The sequence below is a fragment of the Leptodactylus fuscus genome, chromosome 9, assembly GCF_031893055.1.
Source record: "Leptodactylus fuscus isolate aLepFus1 chromosome 9, aLepFus1.hap2, whole genome shotgun sequence".
NCBI classification, from domain to species: Eukaryota; Metazoa; Chordata; class Amphibia; order Anura; family Leptodactylidae; genus Leptodactylus; species Leptodactylus fuscus.
Window position 1 is genome coordinate 8,518,358 of NC_134273.1, and position 24,428 is coordinate 8,542,785.

Genomic DNA, 24,428 nt, shown 5'->3' on the forward strand with positions numbered 1-24,428 from the left:
CCCCAACCCACTTGGGAACACTGACTTTCAGGCTGGGACTTGCCAAATTTGCCAGAATAATCTGTCATCGAGCCAAATTTTCAACTGCTGGCCACTATGTAAACTTCCATATATTGGTATGTGCAGAGACCTTTGTCTTTAAGGGGTTTTAAAGGAGCACTAAACGCAATAGTAAAGCTTCTAAATCGTACCCTGCACACTCTATATGCCATTCCTGCCTATAGAAGCTTCCTATAGGGTAAGGTAAAGCTTCTATAATTCGTGTCCTATGCTTTTAGTTGGCTCAGGTAACGCTTTGCAAATACTCTACAAACAGGCGGAAATCAGATTGTCAGAAAAGTGACAGGTGTTATTGTTGCTGTGTCCTGGGAAACCCATGAACCCCCGAGGTTCCTATATAAAATGGGTTAGCTGAGGTCATACCATGTGGATGTTACTTGCACTATGGATTGGTAACACCAGGCCACCCCACTGACTAGGAGACGGGACAGTGACAGCCACGTCAGGCGGTCTCAGCAGTAGTCCTGAAATATTTCAGTTTTCATGCAGGACACTTTGTCTTGTGCTGTGTACATTGGGTCAGTAGTCAGGGCACACAAGGTAACAACTCCATTACAAAGCTGGAGGCAGATAACACAGGATCCATTATGATAAGTGATGGGGACAAAGCAGCACCTTCCAATCTCTGCACACTGTCATTTTCACGTGTCAAAGCATGCTCGCTGGTAAGAGTCAATGAGTTGTTTTCTGGTTTGCATATCCATGTGATTGCTGTAAATCTATGTGCAGCAGCTCAGATAAGATGGCTAAATAAAATAGCATGACACCAAAGAGAGAAAAAAGTGAGAAGTAAAGAATATGGATAGTGCTATGCACAAGTTTTAGGCAGGTGTAACAAAAATGCAGTGCACTAAGAAATAGAAGGGTTAATAAGTTATTTTTGTAAATGAACCAAATAGAAATGTAAATCCCATTAATATTTGGTGTGACCTTTACCCTTTGCCTTCCATGGGTTCTTGGTACTTGCAGACAGTTTTTGGCAGAACTGGGCAGGGAGGTTGTTCCCGCCGCCATCTTGGAGAACTAAGCCCAGATCTTCTGTGGATGTTGCTTGCTCCAATCTGTCTGTCTCTTCATGTCATCCCAGACAGACTGGATGATGATGAGGTCAGGGCTATATCTGTGGGGGGCCGGATCATCACTTCCAGGACTCCTCCTCCAAAGGGCAAAGGTCACAACAAAATATTGATGGGATTTACATTCCTACCTAGCAACATTTTCTCCTACGTTGGTCTAAAACCTTTGTACAGTATTATATCATTCTCTAGGTTATTATAGTATCATAGAATCTTTTAGTGACATTGTATCATTCTACATTTCATAGTAACATTGTATCGTTCTAGATTTATATAGTAATATTATTATATCTGCTAGTAATATATTATTATTTTGGATTATTCCAGGAATATTGTATCATTCTAGATTCTGATAATAATATTGTATCATTTTAGAATCTTATAGTAATATTGTATCAGTCTAGAATCTTATCGTAATGTTGCATTATTCTGGATTCTTATAGTAAGTTCATACCTTCTCTACCAATACCTCAGTAACTTCCGCACGGGCTGATGAAGCCAAGTGGAAAGCTACTCATTTTCTGAGCTGCCCCGGGGCAGTCCTGAGATCATGGCAATTACTAATCATCTTACACAGACTTACTGAGGGCATGTTGGGACCTGACCAATGTCACCAAGTGCAATCTGCAATTTAGATGAATGTTCCCTGTTTTGTATATTTTACATTTCCGTGAAGGTTCTGGATATCTGACTATGTTCCTTGTCTTGTTGTTTAGGGTTTCCTCGGACCGTGGTGCAGGCAGAGGCTCTTGATAAGATCTATGACTTGGACCTGGTGATCACTCTAAATATTCCATTTGAGACTCTGAAGGATCGTCTAAACACGCGATGGGTTCACCTGCCCAGCGGAAGAGTCTACAATCTGGAATTCAACCCTCCCCAAGTTCACGTAAGAACATTCAAGGCTGGCTGCTGACTCCAGTACTGAGTTTGACTATATTGGGTGGAGACGCTACTTTACATTCCAGTGAACGTGACTGAGCTGCAACTGGTGCAACTGCACGTACAGAAACACTTCTGTGAATGGACCAGTGGGGCTGGGGACAATCACAGCAAACATGAGCCAGTATTTCCATCAGGGGAATTCAGCAGCGTGTGTTCCTCAAAGTCGCCACTACCCACCTACAGGAATTGCCATGATTCTCCTGCAGGTTACAACCTTTGCATTGCAAAAGTTGAATAGCAAAGGTGAAAATCGCAGTGATAGTGACATGTGACCTTGGATTAAAAGGCAGTCAGAACCCAGCATATAACCCCAGCCCCGCACATAGATAGGTTATGGTTACCTGAATCAAAGGTTGTTTTCCGCTTGTGTGTTGCTGCCGACTTTGCTGAGATATTGCTGTTTTTTCAATATCCCAATGAGATCTGAGGGGCAATGTGGGCATTAGTACTCACCACTTTGGATTAATGGCAGCACCATGGTCACCCCAAATAGCTCATTTGCATATATTGACAAAAACAGCGATATTGTGTCAGAAGTACCAACAGGGAAAACACTGTTTGATTAAGGCGACCCTAACTTATCTATCCACCTGATTCCAGGTTCTCCTTACACACTCCCTTTAAGGTGCCATAGTGTTCTCTTTCGTATTCATATACTTTGCAGATGAACTACAGGGCAGACTCCTCCCTGCCGGGGACTCACCAGACGGTTTTATTATCTCAAAAATATCCAATTGCATAATATAAAAAAGGGTAAAAGATGAAAATGATTTTGTAAAGAAGCTGTACTCTTATTACATAAGTACTGACAAGTGGGGCCACACGGTGGCTCAGTGGTTAGCACTGCAGCCTTGCAGCGCTGGGGTCCTGGTGTTCAAATCCCACCAAGGGCAAAAAACCATCTGCAAGGAGTTTGTATGTTCTCCCAGTGTTTACATGGATTTCCATCCCATATTCCAAAAAGACATACTGATAGGGAAAATGTAAATTGTAAGCTCCATGTGGGGCTCACAATCTACATTAAAAAAATAAAAAATACTGACAAGGGAGCTCCTTGAACGGTCAGCTTTAGCTTATTAGCTGCAAATCTCTGTGGCTTCAAATGATTTAGTTCTGTCTGGCCTAGTTTCATTTGTACTAGTTGTGCAGGAACCAGAACAGTCACAATGTCTCTAATTTTAGTTGGTTTTGCACTATAACCTGTTACATAACTACACAGAGATACCGCAGTGCTGTAAAATGAGCCCTGCTACATAGAAGGTTATTGTATAGAAACTGTATTCCCATTCTATAAAGTGATTTCTTCCTATGTACAAGAATATAACTACTATAATACTACTCCTATGTACAAGAATATAACTACTATAATACTACTCCTATGTACAAGAATATAACTACTATAATACTGCCTCCTATGTACAAGAATATAACTATTATAATACTACTCCTATGTACAAGAATATAACTACTATAATACTACTCCTATGTACAAGAATATAACTACTATAATACTGCTCCTATGTACAAGAATATAACTACTATAATACTACTCCTATGTACAAGGATATAACTACTATAATACTACCTCCTATGTACAAGAATATAACTACTATAATACTACTCCTATGTACAAGAATATAACTACTATAATACTACTCCTATGTACAAGAATATAACTACTATAATACTACTCCTATGTACAAGAATATAACTACTATAATACTACTCCTATGTACAAGAATATAACTACTATAATACTACTCCTATGTACAAGAATATAACTACTATAATACTGCCTCCTATGTACAAGAATATAACTATTATAATACTACTCCTATGTACAAGAATATAACTACTATAATACTACTCCTATGTACAAGAATATAACTACTATAATACTGCTCCTATGTACAAGAATATAACTACTATAATACTGCTCCTATGTACAAGAATATAACTACTATAATACTACTCCTATGCACAAGAATATAACTACTATAATACTACTCCTATGTACAAGAATATAACTACTATAATACTACCTCCTATGTACAAGAATATAACTACTATAATACTGCCTCTATGTACAAGAATATAACTACTATAATACTACTCCTATGTACAAGAATATAACTACTATAATACTACTCCTATGCACAAGAATATAACTACTATAATACTACCTCCTATGTACAAGAATATAACTACTATAATACTACTCCTATGCACAAGAATATAACTACTATAATACTACTCCTATGTACAAGAATATAACTACTATAATACTACTCCTATGTACAAGAATATAACTACTATAATACTACTCCTATGTACAAGAATATAACTACTATAATACTGCTCCTATGTACAAGAATATAACTACTATAATACTACCTCCTATGTACAAGAATATAACTACTATAATACTACCTCCTATGTACAAGAATATAACTACTATAATACTGCCTCTATGTACAAGAATATAACTACTATAATACTACTCCTATGTACAAGAATATAACTACTATAATACTACTCCTATGCACAAGAATATAACTACTATAATACTACCTCCTATGTACAAGAATATAACTACTATAATACTACTCCTATGCACAAGAATATAACTACTATAATACTACTCCTATGTACAAGAATATAACTACTATAATACTACTCCTATGTACAAGAATATAACTACTATAATACTACTCCTATGTACAAGAATATAACTACTATAATACTGCTCCTATGTACAAGAATATAACTACTATAATACTACCTCCTATGTACAAGAATATAACTACTATAATACTACCTCCTATGTACAAGAATATAACTACTATAATACTGCCTCTATGTACAAGAATATAACTACTGTAATACTACCTCCTATGTACAAGAATATAACTACTATAATACTGCCTCTATGTACAAGAATATAACTACTATAATACTACCTCCTATGTACAAGAATATAACTACTATAATACTACTCCTATGTACAAGAATATAACTACTATAATACTACCTCCTATGTACAAGAATATAACTACTATAATACTACTCCTATGTACAAGAATATAACTACTATAATACTGCTCCTATGTACAAGAATATAACTACTATAATACTACCTCCTATGTACAAGAATATAACTACTGTAATACTACCTCCTATGTACAAGAATATAACTACTATAATACTACCTCCTATGTACAAGAATATAACTACTATAATACTGCCTCTATGTACAAGAATATAACTACTATAATACTACCTCCTATGTACAAGAATATAACTACTATAATACTACTCCTATGTACAAGAATATAACTACTATAATACTGGCTCCTATGTACAAGAATATAACTATGATGTGTAAAAAGAAAGGATGGATCGGCTCTACCGGAGGTAGAGATGCTAGCTCAGATGCGGTTTTAACCTCACAGTGTGTATTTTTCTTCCTTTCTTCACTTGATGTTTTTTGTCTTTGTGTATGGACTTTTAACTACAATGGATTAAAAGTTAAATCTTATATAAACCTCCGGTAGAGCCGATCCATCCTTTCTTTTTACACATCATCATTGTGGAGCTTTCTCAAGTCCAAGGCTCGGATCGAGCACCCGGATCATAGTGAAGCCTGACAGCTAACGTGGTAAGCTACAAGCTTATTATTTTTTCTTTATCTCACAAGAATATAACTACTATAATACTGTGACAAAACAGTCAGTACAACAGTCCAGGGGTTCTCCGTGCAGCCTATTCTGCTCTACATGCTAAAAGTTTTTCTAATGCAGGACTTCCGTAATGGTAGTAGCAACACACTCGTGTTAATAATGATACAACTATAATTCTGCCATCTATAGACAAGACTATAACTATAATAAATTTTGTTTCTGTGGGGACAGTTTTATGTAATACCTTGTAACCCAGTGAGTAGTATTTTCTCACAGAATGCCTCTGATAGGATTCTATCCTTTTTACTTGTTGTTGTTATCTCGCTTATTACCAGTAGGTGGCAGCATTATGAAGACTTATCTGTTTATGGGGTTTCTGTAGATCTATTTATATGATCCATTTTAGAGATAAATGTTGATATTGTTGCGGCCAGCTTTTTTGTAGTATAAAGTACACCTGGATCAGCCATGGTTATACAGATTGTATCATTAAAGACGTCGGTAGGAAACTGTGTAAACATTACTATGCAACTTATGGTTGTGAAACTCCTGCTCTTGGCATGCCTTGACAGCTTTGACAGCTTGAGGTTGTCAGGGCATGCTACAAGTTATAGCTTTGTAAAAGCTGGAGTGCTTCTGGTTGTCGGCCGTGGATACTAGAGGCACAGGAGCCTGCCATACACATAGCTATATACCAGTACAGAGAGAGAACTCAGCACTATGTGGACAGCCATGGTACTTTCAATTTACCCAATAATTTCGTTACTATGCCCTTGAAAATAAGAGTCTCCTAAGATCCAGAATGAGTTTTGAGAGCGCCAGGTTGAGTATTTGTGACCTCTGATTTCAGGGCATTGATGATGTCACCGGGGAGCCACTTGTCCAGCAGGAGGACGATAAGCCGGAGGCGGTCGTTGCCAGACTGCGCCAATACAAAGATGTTGCCAAACCGGTGATAGAGCGATACAAGTGAGTTTACATAGTAGTTTTATTATTGCCTGAGTGAAATGACACAGTCCAGTGACTGATTCAGCAGCTTATATAAGAGCGCAGTCAGGAGGGATGTGGTGTCTGGGGCCGCTCATGATTCATTACTAATTCCTCCATGAAAAGCTACAACTGTGTGACCAGGACAATGCCCCCTCTATTTGTCATTTGTACTTGTGTTGATCTTTATACTTTAAAGGCTTTGACCTATGAAGACACCTCCTGCCCAAATGTTCTATCTGAGCCTATGAAAGTAATAGAGGGGGTCCTGCCCTTGTGCACCCCATTTATTAACCAGAGAAGAAACTAGACTTGGGGTCGGCAAGCTTCGGCTCTCCAGCTGTTGTCAAACTACAACTCCCAGCATGCATACTTGCTCTACTGTTCTTGAAACTCCCATGGAAGTGAATGGAGCATGCTGGGAGTTGTAGTTTCACAGAAGATGGAGTGCAGAAGGTTGCTGACCCCTGAACTAAATCCTACCCATGCATGTACTACAAGCAATTTAGCTGAATATCCAGCACGTAATACCACATTTTGCCTGTAGTGGCCACTGCAGGGGTAATGTATTGTTTGCTGCCACATGCCCCAATCTTTTGAGGTTTCTAAGAAGGTTCAGTGGGAAACTGGGTGTCTATAACTAATACAGGGGGTCTTGATCAAAAGAACCCTTTCTGTTCCCCTGTCATGTTACAAGAACTCGTGTCCCCAGACTATTCCATTAGTCACTTTGCTTCGGGTACGATCATCTATGTCATGTAACCCTGTGGATCTCCAGTACTGAGTTGGAATGCCCCGATCCTGCCAGTTATGGATACCATGATAAGAAGTCTCTGCATAGTCTCTGTGACTAGGACAAAAATAGCTCAACTGTTGATCCGGGCACGTTCACAGCTTAACACCCGGCCGGTGGATTCTGCAGTCGTCTTCACATTGACTTGATTAGTTAAAGGCTCAAGTTTAGGATGGTTTTATGTTACATAAAGAAATGGACAACAAGACTGAAACTACCATACCGTACAAGACCCAACACAGGAGTCTAGCTCAGGAAAGCCGGAATACACAGAGACTGTAGATACAAGTATAGCATATGTTATATGTGAGAAAGGAATCTTTACTTTGGCTACGTCCCTACAAAAATAAAGTGGCAAGGAAAGAAAAATATCTTTATTTATGAAGCAAATGTGCAGCTCTGGAGCAGAAAGCAGGATGTTACTCATATCAGTATAGGATATGTTACAGGTATGTAATGTATCTGTATCCACAGTTGCTGTGTAGCCTGTCTTTCCTGCACCATCCCGCTGTGGTAGATCCTGCACAGTATAGTGACTACTGTCTGATGTCCTTATATAAAACCAAATAATCTCATACTTGAGCTTTCAAATTGAATGTGCAGATGACTGTGGATTTCACGTTTCAGATTCACCTGAATGGGGCTGACAGCAAATAGGCCATGTGACGATGAACGTGATGTCACATGACCTGTGAGGAGGAAGTGTCACTTTCTTAGAACAGCCGATCTGCAGGGATACTATGTGTCGGAGCCTTGCCAATCTGATACTGGTGACTATATCCTAAGGATAGGTTATCGATATTAAAGAACTAGAAAAGCCCTTGAAGCCAGGGCCCCACGGGTTGGATACATTGCGGGAAAAAATTGTGGTGTTTTACAGTAACTGCAAAGTGGATGGGATTCATGCGAATCCTATGCCCACTTTGCATTTAAAACTTCAGCGTGGACACGCTGCAATTTCCAAAACCGGCACGGCACAGCATATCAATCATATCTACGGAAACGCTGGCGGCTTTCCCATAGATATAATTGTAACAAAAAGTCTGCAGAGGAAAACTGCGAACTTTCTGTTTAAAGCGCTGCGGGAAGAACTGCAATGTGTTCCCGCCGCGCTTTTCCCTGCAGCACTTTAGCGTATCGTCCCATGGGGCCTTAGCCTAAAGTTAAGGCCCCATGTGGCGTTCACAGCACTTTGGACAGAAAGTTTGCGCAGAGGTTTCCTTTGCGGACTTTCTGCTTCAATTATACCTATAGGGAAATCACTGGCATTTCCATAGGTATATTTGACATGTTGCGATTTCTAAAACTGCAATGTTTTGGAAATTGTTGCATGTCCGCAGCCCGTTCTTTTACTGCAAAGTGGGCATGAGGTTCACTAGTATCCCATCCGCTTGCTGTGACTTGCCGCGTTATATCTCTGTGGCGTTTACTTATAGGGAATGTAGATTGTGAGCCCTATATGGGGCAGTGACTGACAATCTCTGAAAAGCGCTGCGGAATATGATGGCGCTATACACATAAACTAAATAAATAAGTGATACACTAAGCCCCATTAGCCAAGGATTGCCCACAAAACCTCCTGGAAACACTAATTTTGTGCCATATCAAGTCCTGTTTATGGGACAATTGCTAATTCCTGACAGGCTACCCTCGCTGGCCCCCATTATGTGTGTCCCCTGATCTCACTGTCTCTTCGCTTCCAGGAGTAAAGGAATTCTTCACACATTCTCAGGAACCGAGACAAACAAAATTTGGCCGTACATCTACACGCTCATGAGCACCCGAATTACGCCGGTACACCCCGAGGACACCAGCCAAGCCTTCCGCCCTGAGGACCCGTAGACACCCTGGTTATTTATTGTTGTCTGTGTGCAGTATCCATGTGGTGCTACGTCCTCACTATCGATGAATTGTTTTTGCTGATTCGTTACATTTTCTTCTCTTTCCGGAGTTTTTAGTCCAGAAAATGTTTTCTATATTCGTTCAGTGTTTCTTGGAGCGTCAGCTTTATGTTCACCCAATGAACGATGCAACTCTCTGAATATTTTTGAACATATCTATATGATGTAACGGTTATTATTGGCCTTGTGACCTTTATGATATTATCCTGTATTTTTGTGAAAATATATATATATATATGTTAAAGGAGATTTTTTTTTTAAAGATGTAAAGCATTATAACAATAGACGATGGGTCCCATGTTTAGGAGTGAGAAGAGGCGTTGTGGCCCCGGGGGAGGGACAGAGTTCAGCTTTTATTTTCTTACCCGCTTTAGGGTAAGAAAACATGGATTCTGATTGGTTGCAGTCTCCAACACAGCGGCTTTGTCTCCAAGACATGAGGCCCATTGTGCCTATACAGACCAAAGACAGTCAGTGATTATATAGCGCAGTGGGGCAGATTTATCAGTTTGGACGCAGGGCAAATACTCTGGGCAAATTTACATACCCTTAACTCCTTTGAGGTCTCAAGCAGGACAATCTTGCAAAAAATGGGACTAGGGGAGGCAGGATATAGGGACAATCGTGGCACCACATGTAAGTTACTATTACTTTGATCCAGAGTAGTCATGAAGCAGCTTAGGGATAAAGAATCGCACAAGCATATCCTTGACAAATGTTGCACAGGTTGTATCAGGTCACAGTCATAGAAGACACTGTTCTGTTCAGGGAAAATCCTGGATATATATACCTCCAACACCGGCCTGTATTGGGCCCATGAGGTTCCATTGTAAGAACACATATACAGTATGGTATACATGTCATACTGTATACTTAGTATACAGTATATATGGAATAGTTTATTCTACTACCTAAACTGCGCCTTTATTTTTGGCTGTATACTGATGTATTACCAGCTTGACAGAGGCATATGGAAGCTCTTTTGAGTTAATGGAACCTAATGGGCTCTTTTGGGTTAATGGAACCTAATGGGCTCTTTTGGGTTAATGGAACCTAATGGGCTCTTTTGGGTTAATGGAACCTAATGGACATGCTCAGTATGTACAGCAGGAACTTTTCTGAAGGTATATACTATGCAGAGGCCATCAAATTGAACTCAACAGGGAATAAAAGGGTTTGGATAAAATGTGAAAGATGTCCTCGGCCCTAGAATGTAATCTTGCCAATCCTGCTGTCGAAGAAAAAGGGCAAAGAACTTTCTTTAAAATCCAGCAAGGACCGAGGACAATGGCACTAAATCTTATTGAATCCCTCTGTGGTCTGGCATGTGCTATGGCCGCCACACAAGCCTGCACCAGATTGTAAAGTACAGACTGACTCCCCCACAAAAAAAAAGACTGAAATTGTGGTGGGATAGAAATCCAAGGGCCGAGCGTATTCTCTAGTGTATCAGGAGGGCAGCGCAATAATACTGACATGGGATCAAGGCCCAGCTGGAATATTTTGCTGCACAGATATGGGGTCAGTCAGTGGGATCTCACCACCATCATTCCTAGGACAGTTCTGGGATTTCAGGCTACTCATGCTATGGCTGTGATCCCATCATTGGTCCAGCGCCACATTGATAGATCTGCCCCAATATCTACCGTGAGGTTCTGATCAGATGATTCCTGGGTCTCCAGGTGTATGAAGATTTATGGCACAAATTGTTTTTTGTTTTTTCCCGCTATCATCATATCATCAAATATGATTAAAATACAAATGATCAAACTGTGTTTATTTTATTCATAATTCTCCATTCAGTCGTATGTTACATACTGTACATGTGTATATGGTGGATATACCTATATACATACAGCACATATACACTCCCAGAACACACATATGTGTATATGTGGGATCACATATGGCAATGAATACACACGTGCATGTCTGTGTGTATATATGTTCTATATGTGATCCTAGGACACTGTAAGTAAGAAGCAGCCATTCATCCATGTACAAGAGGAAAGACAAGGGCTAATAAATACCTGTACTGACTAATACGGGGATTAGCCAGCCCTCCATCGGTTGTCATTTTGTGGCCCTGAACAACTCAGACGTTGTGTAGAAATATAATAAGGTTATGTGTGTGAGTCATCTAAGTGACAAAACTTTTGTGATCCAGAAAGAAATGTTCTCACATCTATTATCACTTTTCTCCCCCTGCTATTTATGATATAAACTACATCACTCAGCAGGGGGCGCACTTCTCAGGCTGACCTTTAAAGAATGAAGAACATCAGTTTACAGGATGGATATAGGGCCAAGGAATCTGCAGTAAAAGGTCTGGAATTGTTTCCTCTGCACTGGTGCTGGGGTCAGTGGTAAGATACCCAGAGGATCTAAATGTGAAGTGAGAAAGACTTATTTGTTGTCACTACAGCAAGCCTGAACCCTCCGAGCGATGGAGAGTCCCTGCAAAGAGATATATAGATCCATTGGTAGCATTTATTCTGTAATGACGTCTGTAGCTACTCAGTCTCCACAAAACGTCACATTACGTTATAAATACATTACATTACTCAAGTATACTGACAATCTGTGCCACACTCCAGAGCTGTATTATATTCCAGAGCTGCGCTCACTATTCTGCTGGTGCAGTCACTGTGTACATACATTACATTACTTATCTTGTATTATACCCCAGAGCTGCGCTCACTATTCTTTTGGTACAGTCACTGTGTACATACATTACATTACTTATCCTGTATTATACTCCAGAGCTGCGCTCACTATTCTGCTGGTACAGTCACTGTGTACATACATTACATTACTTATCCTGTATTATACTCCAGAGCTGCGCTCACTATTCTGCTGGTACAGTCACTGTGTACATACATTACATTACTTATCTTGTATTATACCCCAGAGCTGCGCTCACTATTCTGCTGGTGCAGTCACTGTGTACATACATTACATTACTTATCCTGTATTATACTCCAGAGCTGCGCTCACTATTCTGCTGGTACAGTCACTGTGTACATACATTACATTACTTATCCTGTATTATACTCCAGAGCTGCGCTCACTATTCTGCTGGTACAGTCACTGTGTACATACATTACATTACTTATCCTGTATTATACTCCAGAGCTGCACTCACTATTCTGCTGGTGCAGTCCCTGTGTACATACATTACATTACTTATCCTGTATTATACTCCAGAGCTGTGCTCACTATTCTGCTGGTACAGTCACTCTGTACGTACATTACATTACTTATCCTGTATTATACTCCAGAGCTGCACTCACTATTCTGCTGGTGCAGTCACTGTGTACATACATTACATTACTTATCCTGTATTATATTCCAGAGCTGCGCTCACTATTCTGCTGATACAGTCACTGTGTACATACATTACATTACTTATCCTGTATTATTCTCCAGAGCTGCGCTCACTATTCTGCTGGTACAGTCACTGTGTACATACATTACATTACTTATCCTGTATTATACTCCAGAGCTGCACTCACTATTCTGCTGGTACAGTCACTGTGTACATACATTACATTACCTATCCTGTATTATACTCCAGAGCTGCACTCACTATTCTGCTGGTACAGTCACTGTGTACATACATTACATTACTTATCCTGTATTATATTCCAGAGCTGCGCTCACTATTCTGCTGATACAGTCACTGTGTACATACATTACATTACTTATCCTGTATTATTCTCCAGAGCTGCGCTCACTATTCTGCTGGTGCAGTCACTGTGTACATACATTACATTACTTATCCTGTGTTATACTCCAGAGCTGCGCTCACTATTCTGCTGGTGCAGTCACTGTGTACATACATTACATTACTTATCCTGTATTATACTCCAGAGCTGCGCTCACTATTCTGCTGGTGCAGTCACTGTGTACATACATTACATTACTTATCCTGTATTATACTCCAGAGCTGCGCTCACTATTCTGCTGGTACAGTATAATACAGCATGTAACTCGGGATCATTTCCGTATGAGCCTATATACATAAATGTATGACTGTAGCTTCAGACTACTATTGATCTGTTTGCTGTCTATAACATGGGATACATTTAGGTTTACACAATGTTTTTCCTTCTTGTAGATGGTTTGGAACATTTAGAAAAATTGTTGCAAAAGCATAGACCCCTATTACTAACAAAACTGAATACAAGTTAGAATTATTATTATTAGGTATATCGTCCTCTTGCCAGGCTCCTGTACTTTCCTCACTAGCGTTACCCTCAGAAGTTTTTGTCTGCATCCATCATTCCTTACATGTCTCATTTACAATTATCTGCACGTCCCATTGTCATATTTCTACAGAAGTTTCTGTATTACTGGCGTTACAGGGTAGAAATAATTAACTCTTTATTGCACAAACTAAAATAAAGTATCACTATTGCTACACGTGTGGGGGCAGTGAGACTCCCCCTCCAGGGGCACTGCCATGTAATGCTGGATTTGTTTTAAATTTTTTGTAACATAAATATTTTCTATATTATGAAGCTTTTCTAAGAAAAAAAACAGGACATCAATCTAATAAAGTAAAGTGTGATTTTGACTATCACAAAACTTCCATGTCACTGGGTGTCTCTGCTTTGGACAGTCTTTTAAGAATAAGCAGATCGCAAAGCGCCCCCTGCTGGACCTTCCATAACCAGCTGATTCTATCTTCAAGAATCTTTAAGCATGACTCTACTCTAATAGGGATATGGTTTGGGGGATATTGTCACTCCTTAGGGAGAGACCACCATATAGGTGTGTGGAGACTTGTTAAGCCTTTAGCACTCCACTTTGCAAGGAACTATGGGAAGAATATGCAAATCTGCCTTCCATGATGTAATTAGGAAGACAGTTGCTGCCTCATTGTTGCAAACCAATAGAGGGCGCTCACTGGAATGTGCAAGCCCGTCTTAAGACAGGATTCCAGTGAAACAACCCAATAATGGCTGCTCCCTTTAGCCTCATGCCCGACCTTCCAAGAGGCCTTTGTTTAGCAATGACGCTGGGATTAATACCAGGTATAGTCTCTCAATCGAGGACAGCTGTTTCGATCTGGTTGGATCTCATCAGCCCGATGTAGAGAGGACTATAACCTGGTATAGGTGAGAGGCTTAGACAGGGTTTGGGGGATATTGTCACTCCTTAGGGAGAGACCACCATATAGGTGTGTGGAGACTTTAGGGATATGGAAATGGTATTTCTAAACTAAATAACCCCTTTAAAATTAAAAATGTATTTAGCTCCATCTGTATCTAGGAGAAACGGGCAACAAGCAAAGGACCACCATTAAAGGGGTTGTCCGTGATAAGCCGATCTTTCTAATCTATGCTAGCCCCCCTTCTCTCCCGCCTACTTTCTAATTTACTTAGGTATTCAAAAAGCTATATTTGCCTAGACCGCCGGAGCCACCACATTTTCTGATTTTTTTGGTGACGTTCCAAAGCTGGATAACAACTCATACGAGCAGGTCAGGGGTCCCACAGCAAATATGGGTCCCTTATTTTGCTGCTGGGATTTTCCATCTAGAAGGATGGGCTTTGTGCCAGCCTCACAACTCTTTAGCCAGTTCCCTACTGCCTTGTTTGCATGCATTACAGTCCCTTTGTAGATGAGAGTCTTGCTGTCAGCAACCCAGAGCAAACGTCATAGAACAGCCAAGGTTGGAACCACTGTTTCTAAGAGGTGCATGAGAGCACGGAGGCCCTCCATGATATATACACCCTCGCATGTAAGTCTGGCTTCACCACTAAAAGACGACAGACGAAAATAGTGCTGTGAATCCGACTTTTTCATCTGGCAGTTTGAATATAAAACAATGGCCACCCGACAATGGGCACTATTGGATTCTGCTATTTTAGTGAGCTGTGTGTCTGTTGTTCTGATCCTCTGACGAACCAGAACAATGGACAACCAGGTACAGGTGTTAACACAGCCTAAGACCAGTGGTGAAGGCCATATTGATTCTTATTCAACTTGACAGAGGTGGAGGACTTGGGGTAGTAGGAAATTGGAGATCTCTGACATTATAGACAACCCCCTCTGGGTGTAGTGTGGAACGACAACATTATTCTATACACACAGTAAGTTCCTACAATCTGGCAGAATTCCTGATAGTCCGGAAAGTTTCCAGAACAGAAATGCAAGATAACCTGGAATCGCTCAATATACAAACTGTGCAGAAATATCGGTATTTGTTCCATCATCCTGGAAGATCTCTAACTACTACAACGGTCTGATAGACAATCCAGCACATATCAGTACCTATGAATGCCATATTAAAGGGATTCTATGAGTGACATGATAATAATAATAATAATAATAATAATAATAATAATAATAATAATAATAATAAATAAATTTTATTTATATAGTGTCAACATATTCTTTCCTAAGAGGTGAATGAATGGATTTTACAGATTTCACGTCTCACGTGTGGCAGGGTCGTGTCTCTTTCAACTTTAAACAATAGCGTTAATTTCCTAATAAATGAGACACTTTATGTGAATCTATATTTATGAAATAGATTAAATATAGTTTCAACTCACAAGATTGGGGTGGTGGAAGTCAGGGACAGCAGGGGGCAGCAGTGAGCAGCTCTGAGCTATTGAGAAAGCAGCAAAGCTGCAAATGCGTATATAGATGGGACTGTAATAGAAGACATAATGTACAGTGTTGGCCAAAAGTATCGCCCCCCCCCCCTGCAGTTCTGTCAGATAATCCTCGTTGTCTTCCAGAAAATGATTACAAGCACAAACTCTTTGGTAATATCTTCATTTATTTTGCTTGCAATGAAAAAACACAAAAGAGAATGAAAAAAAAAAAGTCACATCATTGATCATTTTACACAAAACCCCAAAAATGGGCCGGACAGAAGTATTGGCGCCCTCAGCCTAATACTTGGTAGCACAACCTTTAGACACAATAAGTGCGCACAACCGCAAACTGAGTATTATCTGACAGAATTGCAGGGGTGCCAATACTTTTGGTCAACACTGTAACACAAGAACAGTAAAATATCAGTTACTCTGTCAGAAGATTAACGCTAGATGGGCAAAAGAATACAATACGAAGCGGCTGGGTTTCCAAAGCTGACAACGAATATTGATGACCATCAAAGCATCCACAATAGTGGGTATAATGGTTATTATCTCAGTTTCCCAAAAACAGATATACCGAAGCTAAGACAAGATAAAATGGAATTGATAATAACTTCACAATAGAGGGCGATCTCATACTGTATGTACTGGGAATTTTCGGCTTTTAGGGTAAAAGTGTTTTTTTTTTTGTTTGTTTTTTTAATTATCTGTTTAAAATAAGCCTTCTGCACCATATCCCAGGGTGATCTATCAGATATGGCACAAATATCGCACAATCTCATAATAAATGTTCTGCAGTGCCCTGTAGTGTTTGAATTGGGGTATAACAGTCTGTCAGTTACGTGAGATTTCTAATCTCTGCTGAAAAGCTGATATGTGGGACAAGAAGAAGACGCCATTCCCCTACAGAAGGCAGACACAAATTGTGATGACACAATGGGAAATGATGCTGAGAAAGAGTAAAATTGTCCACATCACAGAAGGAAGAATTACATTACACAATAAAACTGCTCCTTATGGACAAAGTAATATTAACATATGGAAACAATAATATAATCACTATCTCTCTCCTCCCTATAGCAAATTACATAACTGCCATAAAACTGCCTCACTGTACAAGAATATAACTACTATAATACTGTTCCTATGTACAAGAATATAACTACTATAATACTGCTCCTATGTACAAGAATATAACTACTATAATACTACTCCTATGTACAAGAATATAACTACTATAATACTGCTCCTATGTACAAGAATATAACTACTATAATACTGCTCCTATGTACAAGAATATAACTACTATAATACTACTCCTATGTACAAGAATATAACTACTATAATACTGTTCCTATGTACAAGAATATAACTACTATAATACTACTCCTATGTACAAGAATATAACTACTATAATACTGCTCCTATGTACAAGAATATAACTACTATAATACTGCTCCTATGTACAAGAATATAACTACTATAATACTACTCCTATGTACAAGAATATAACTACTGTAATACTGCTCCTATGTACAAGAATATAACTACTATAATACTACTCCTATGTACAAGAATATAACTACTATAATACTACCCCCTATGTACAAGAATATAACTACTATAATACTACTCCTATATACAAGAATATAACTACTATAATACTGCTCCTATGTACAAGAATATAACTACTATAATACTACTCCTATGTACAAGAATATAACTACTATAATACTACTCCTATGTACAAGAATATAACTACTATAATACTACTCCTATGTACAAGAATATAACTACTATAATACTACCTCCTATGTACAAGAATATAACTACTATAATACTGCTCCTATGTACAAGAATATAACTACTATAATACTGCACCTATGTACAAGAATATAACTACTATAATACTACTCCTATGTACAAGAATATAACTACTATAATACTACTCCTATGTACAAGAATATAACTACTATAATACTACCCCCTATGTACAAGAATATAACTACTATAATACTACTCCTATATACAAGAATATAACTACTATAATACTGCTCCTATATACAAGAATATAACTACTATAATACTACTCCTATGTACAAGAATATAACTACTATAATACTACTCCTATGTACAAGAATATAACTACTATAATACTACTCCTATGTACAAGAATATAACTACTATAATACTACCTCCTATGTACAAGAATATAACTACTATAATACTGCTCCTATGTACAAGAATATAACTACTATAATACTGCACCTATGTACAAGAATATAACTACTATAATACTACTCCTATGTACAAGAATATAACTACTATAATACTACCTCCTATGTACAAGAATATAACTACTATAATACTACCTCCTATGTACAAGAATATAACTACTATAATACTACCTCCTATATACAAGAATATAACTACTATAATACTGCTCCTATATACAAGAATATAACTACTATAATACTACTCCTATGTACAAGAATATAACTACTATAATACTACTCCTATGTACAAGAATATAACTACTATAATACTACTCCTATGTACAAGAATATAACTACTATAATACTACCTCCTATGTACAAGAATATAACTACTATAATACTGCTCCTATGTACAAGAATATAACTACTATAATACTGCACCTATGTACAAGAATATAACTACTATAATACTACTCCTATGTACAAGAATATAACTACTATAATACTACCTCCTATGTACAAGAATATAACTACTGTAATACTGCTCCTATGTACAAGAATATAACTACTATAATACTACTCCTATGTACAAGAATATAACTACTATAATACTACCCCCTATGTACACGAATATAACTACTATAATACTACTCCTATGTACAAGAATATAACTACTATAATACTACTCCTATGTACAAGAATATAACTACTATAATACTACCCCCTATGTACAAGAATATAACTACTATAATACTACTCCTATGTACAAGAATATAACTACTATAATACTACTCCTATGTACAGGAATATAACTACTATAATACTACCCCCTATGTACAAGAATATAACTACTATAATACTACTCCTATGTACAAGAATATAACTACTATAATACTGCTCCTATGTACAAGAATATAACTACTATAATACTACTCCTATGTACAAGAATATAACTACTATAATACTGCTCCTAAATACAAGAATATAACTACTATAATACTACCTCCTATGTACAAGAATATAACTACTATAATACTACCTCCTATGTACAAGAATATAACTACTGTAATACTGCTCCTATGTACAAGAATATAACTACTATAATACTACTCCTATGTACAAGAATATAACTACTATAATACTACCCCCTATGTACAAGAATATAACTACTATAATACTACTCCTATATACAAGAATATAACTACTATAATACTGCTCCTATGTACAAGAATATAACTACTATAATACTGCTCCTAAGTACAAGAATATAACTACTATAATACTACCTCCTATGTACAAGAATATAACTACTATAATACTGCTCCTATGTACAAGAATATAACTACTATAATACTGCTCCTATGTACAAGAATATAACTACTATAATACTGCCCCTATGTACACGAATATAACTACTATAATACTACTCCTATGTACAAGAATATAACTACTATAATACTACTCCTATGTACAAGAATATAACTACTATAATACTACTTCCTATGTACAAGAATATAACTACTATAATACTGCTCCTATGTACAAGAATATAACTACTATAATACTGCGCCTATGTACAAGAATATAACTACTATAATACTACTCCTATGTACAAGAATATAACTACTATAATACTACCTCCTATGTACAAGAATATAACTACTGTAATACTGCTCCTATGTACAAGAATATAACTACTATAATACTACTCCTATGTACAAGAATATAACTACTATAATACTACCCCCTATGTACACGAATATAACTACTATAATACTACTCCTATGTACAAGAATATAACTACTATAATACTACTCCTATGTACAGGAATATAACTACTATAATACTACCCCCTATGTACAAGAATATAACTACTATAATACTACTCCTATGTACAAGAATATAACTACTATAATACTGCTCCTATGTACAAGAATATAACTACTATAATACTGCCCCTATGTACAAGAATATAACTACTATAATACTACCTCCTATGTACAAGAATATAACTACTATAATACTACTCCTATGTACAAGAATATAACTACTATAATACTTTCTCCTATGTACAAGAATATAACTACTATAATACTGCGCCTATGTACAAGAATATAACTACTATAATACTACTCCTATGTACAAGAATATAACTACTATAATACTGCGCCTATGTACAAGAATATAACTACTATAATACTACTCCTATGTACAAGAATATAACTACTATAATACTACCCCCTATGTACAAGAATATAACTACTATAATACTACTCCTATGTACAGGAATATAACTACTATAATACTACCCCCTATGTACAAGAATATAACTACTATAATACTACTCCTATGTACAAGAATATAACTACTATAATACTGCTCCTATGTACAAGAATATAACTACTATAATACTACCTCCTATGTACAAGAATATAACTACTATAATACTACTCCTATGTACAAGAATATAACTACTATAATACTACCCCCTATGTACAAGAATATAACTACTATAATACTACTCCTATGTACAAGAATATAACTACTATAATACTGCTCCTATATACAAGAATATAACTACTATAATACTGCTCCTATGTACAAGAATATAACTACTATAATACTGCTCCTATGTACAAGAATATAACTACTATAATACTACTCCTATGTACAAGAATATAACTACTATAATACTGCTCCTATGTTCAAGAATATAACTACTATAATACTGCTCCTATATACAAGAATATAACTACTATAATACTGCTCCTATGTACAAGAATATAACTACTATAATACTGCTCCTATATACAAGAATATAACTACTATAATACTGCTCCTATGTACAAGAATATAACTACTATAATACTACTCCTATGTACAAGAATATAACTACTATAATACTACCCCCTATGTACAAGAATATAACTACTATAATACTACTCCTATGTACAAGAATATAACTACTATAATACTGCTCCTATGTACAAGAATATAACTACTATAATACTACCTCCTATGTACAAGAATATAACTACTATAATACTACTCCTATGTACAAGAATATAACTACTATAATACTACTCCTATGTACAAGAATATAACTACTATAATACTACACTATGTACAAGAATATAACTACTATAATACTACCTCCTATGTACAAGAATATAACTACTATAATACTACTCCTGTGTACAAGAATATAGCTATTATAACACTGCCCCCTATGGACAATAATTTGGATAAACTGGTCGAGAGTCCTCAGTAGTTGATACCTTTTTTAATGGCTAACAAAAAATGACAGATTAGAAGCTTTCAGGACTGCTAGGTCCCTTCATCAGGCTGGTAGAACACTATGCCAAAATAAATAAATAAAGAACAATAAGTGCTCGTATTTTATTAAAGGTACGTAACCTATTGTTATTAAAAGACTAAGTAAATTAAAAAATACGCTATTGCAGCTATTAGCAGTAGCTAGTATTTTTTAATTTACTTAGTCACAATAGGTTATGTACCTTTAATAAAATATGAGCACTTATTGTTCTTTATTTATTTATTTTGGCACTGATTAGTTGAAAGGACCTTTAGGAGGTGATACCATCACACATCCTCCTGTTTTTGTTGGTAGAACACTATATGTAAAGGCAAGCACATTTATACAGGAATAGAGTGTTTGGTGCACAACTGATGGAAAGCAGTACAAGGAAATAAACAGATAAGTTAAAAAAAAATATGTCAGTTCACAGGAAGGTTCTCTGAGTTTATGATCCCTTGATTAGTGACGTGGTGTCTGGTTGTTGTAGGACATAAAACTATGTGACAGATTTAACCCCCCTTGGAGTGTGTCAAAGGTCGTCATTAGTTTATATTCCCACACTCTTCTATCTTTTTTGCTTTTTGAAATTTTTTCTTAAAACCAAGATCTTCATGTCATCATTGATGATATTATGATTTTGATTGCAGAAGTGTTTTGGCACAAGGGAGTCCATTCTCTGCTCTGTAATCGTGTGATAGTGCGAGTTCATCCGCATCCTAAGTGTCTGTTCCATCTCGCCTACATAAAGACCCCCAGTCGGACACTTGGTATACGTAGGCTTTATGTAGGCGAGACGGGACAGACACTTAGGATGAGGATGAACTCGCACTGTCACACAATTACAGAACAGAGAATGGACTTCCTTGTACCAAAACACTTCTGCAATCAAAATCATAATATCATCAATGATGACATGAAGATCCTGGTTTTAAAATTTTTTTCTAAAGCAAAAGAAATAGAAGAGTGTGGGAACATAAACTAATGACAACCTTTGACAGTCTCCAAGGGGGGTTAAATCTGTCACATGGCTTTATGTCCTTTTACAACAACTAGACACCACGTCACTAATCAAGGGACCATAAGGGACTCAGAGAACCTTCCTGTGAACTGACATATTTTTTGAACTTATGCCTGATGAAGGGCCCTAGCAGTCCCAAAAGCTTGCAATCTGTCATCATTTTTTGTTAGCCATTAAAAAAAGATATCAACTACTGAGGATTCTCAATCTTTACATTTCATATCCACTGGCTAATACGCTACAAAGATATATATGACCTGGTCATAATTGTTCAGGTTTCTTGCACGGTGTTTGGATGTGTATAATTTACTGTTGCTTTGTTCCTTCGGTTATGAATAATTTATTATCTGTTTATTCACCTCACGCTCATTCTACTGATTATTATGTGATAAATATGTAACATAATTGATAGATAATAGCCCCGGCCTCTACTTTGTCTTGTGCCGCTGTCTCAATCAGCAAAGGATGTTTCCATATAAATGGGGGTGTGGGAATTACTGTGTCTAGGCAATGACTGGTAACCAGCTTATGAGTCATGTAGGCAGCTGGCGGCAGGCAGCGGTTATTGATCAGAGGCGCTGAATCTCCTGTCTGATCCCCGTATAATATACAATTAGCTCTGCATCACAATGTGTAGCGTTAACCCCCATCTCCCTGCTGATTCTGAGGTCACACACCAGAGACTTGTGGATTTTTAGTGGTCCTGAATCTACCATTGTTACTATCAGAGGAGCAAAGTAAAGAGTGACTGCGCTAGGGCTGGGGTACGTAACTAGTTTTAGTAAAGGTTCACTGACCGGGGTTAGCCATCAGGTGAAGACCTCAGCTTTACAGTAGCTGACTATGACCAGTATGTAGATATGCTACGATACACCTCTAATGCAGTCTAGTCCTGCTCATGTCCCCCATTGACCCCATCCACCGCACCCAGTCTTTTTGTGACTCGTACAGTATTAGTGCCCGTCTATATGTAAGATACAGTGATGAAGCTTCTCTAGTGTCCCATACAGTATAATACCCCCTTAGTGCCTGCAAACTGTGTAATATCTCTTTTCTACCCTCCAAAGTATAATATCCACTTAGTTGTCCCCACACTTTATATAATTTCCCTTTGATTAGACGAACATGATGGAAGACAGTGTCCACCATGTTGTTTACATTACAGTCAATCAGTAAGGTCACATATGTTGGGGGAGGGCTTTGTCTGCACCCGTCACTCTGCCACCGATAATGTCTACTATCGTCATCCTATGACGGATCACAGCAATGGACATTACAACGGTAGTGTGAATATAGCCTTCATTGCAACATAACATGTCCCTACCAGCAGCTGCCACAAGGGGGAACATCCTGTGTACACTGACATACTGAATTATTATTATTATTATTATTATTATTATTATTTTGTTATATGTTTATTAAACTTTTATTTTTATTTAAAACAAAAACAAACATTTCCATCTTACATATGGACAACATTAGCCGCAGTCTGCACCAAATACAATCCTTGCTTTTACCATCCACAGAATCAAAATCAAAAGGACAACAAAATCCAAGGCACACGATAAAACAAATCACATATAGTGTTGTGTCATAGATCTGGCAGGTGCTAGTAATGGAAGTTGACTTGGGCGTATAACTTACATTGTGATGATACATTAGACAAGATCATTCTAGTCATGAGTTCTGCTGACAGACTCTCCCACCCATCACAGTGCCTGCTGACCCACTATCCGATCTGCCGAAAACTACCGAAACACAAGCACCAAGGAAAGATGTCCCACCGGGCCCCTATACACCACTGGTGATGCTACCC

The 24,428-nt window shown here is 37.6% G+C and overlaps 1 protein-coding gene across 1 annotated transcript in view; it reads left to right on the forward strand.

Annotated features, from left to right (window-relative positions):
- AK4 (adenylate kinase 4) overlaps positions 1–11,212 on the forward strand; it is a 48,607-nt gene extending 37,395 nt beyond the window's left edge. The window contains exons 4-6 of the mRNA XM_075287359.1: positions 1,853–2,025; positions 6,612–6,730; positions 9,245–11,212. Coding sequence (XP_075143460.1) covers positions 1,853–2,025; positions 6,612–6,730; positions 9,245–9,383 — 431 coding nt within the window. The 3' untranslated portion in view covers positions 9,384–11,212. The remainder of the gene's footprint in view (positions 1–1,852; positions 2,026–6,611; positions 6,731–9,244) is intronic.
- The last annotated feature ends 13,216 nt before the right edge of the window (positions 11,213–24,428 follow it).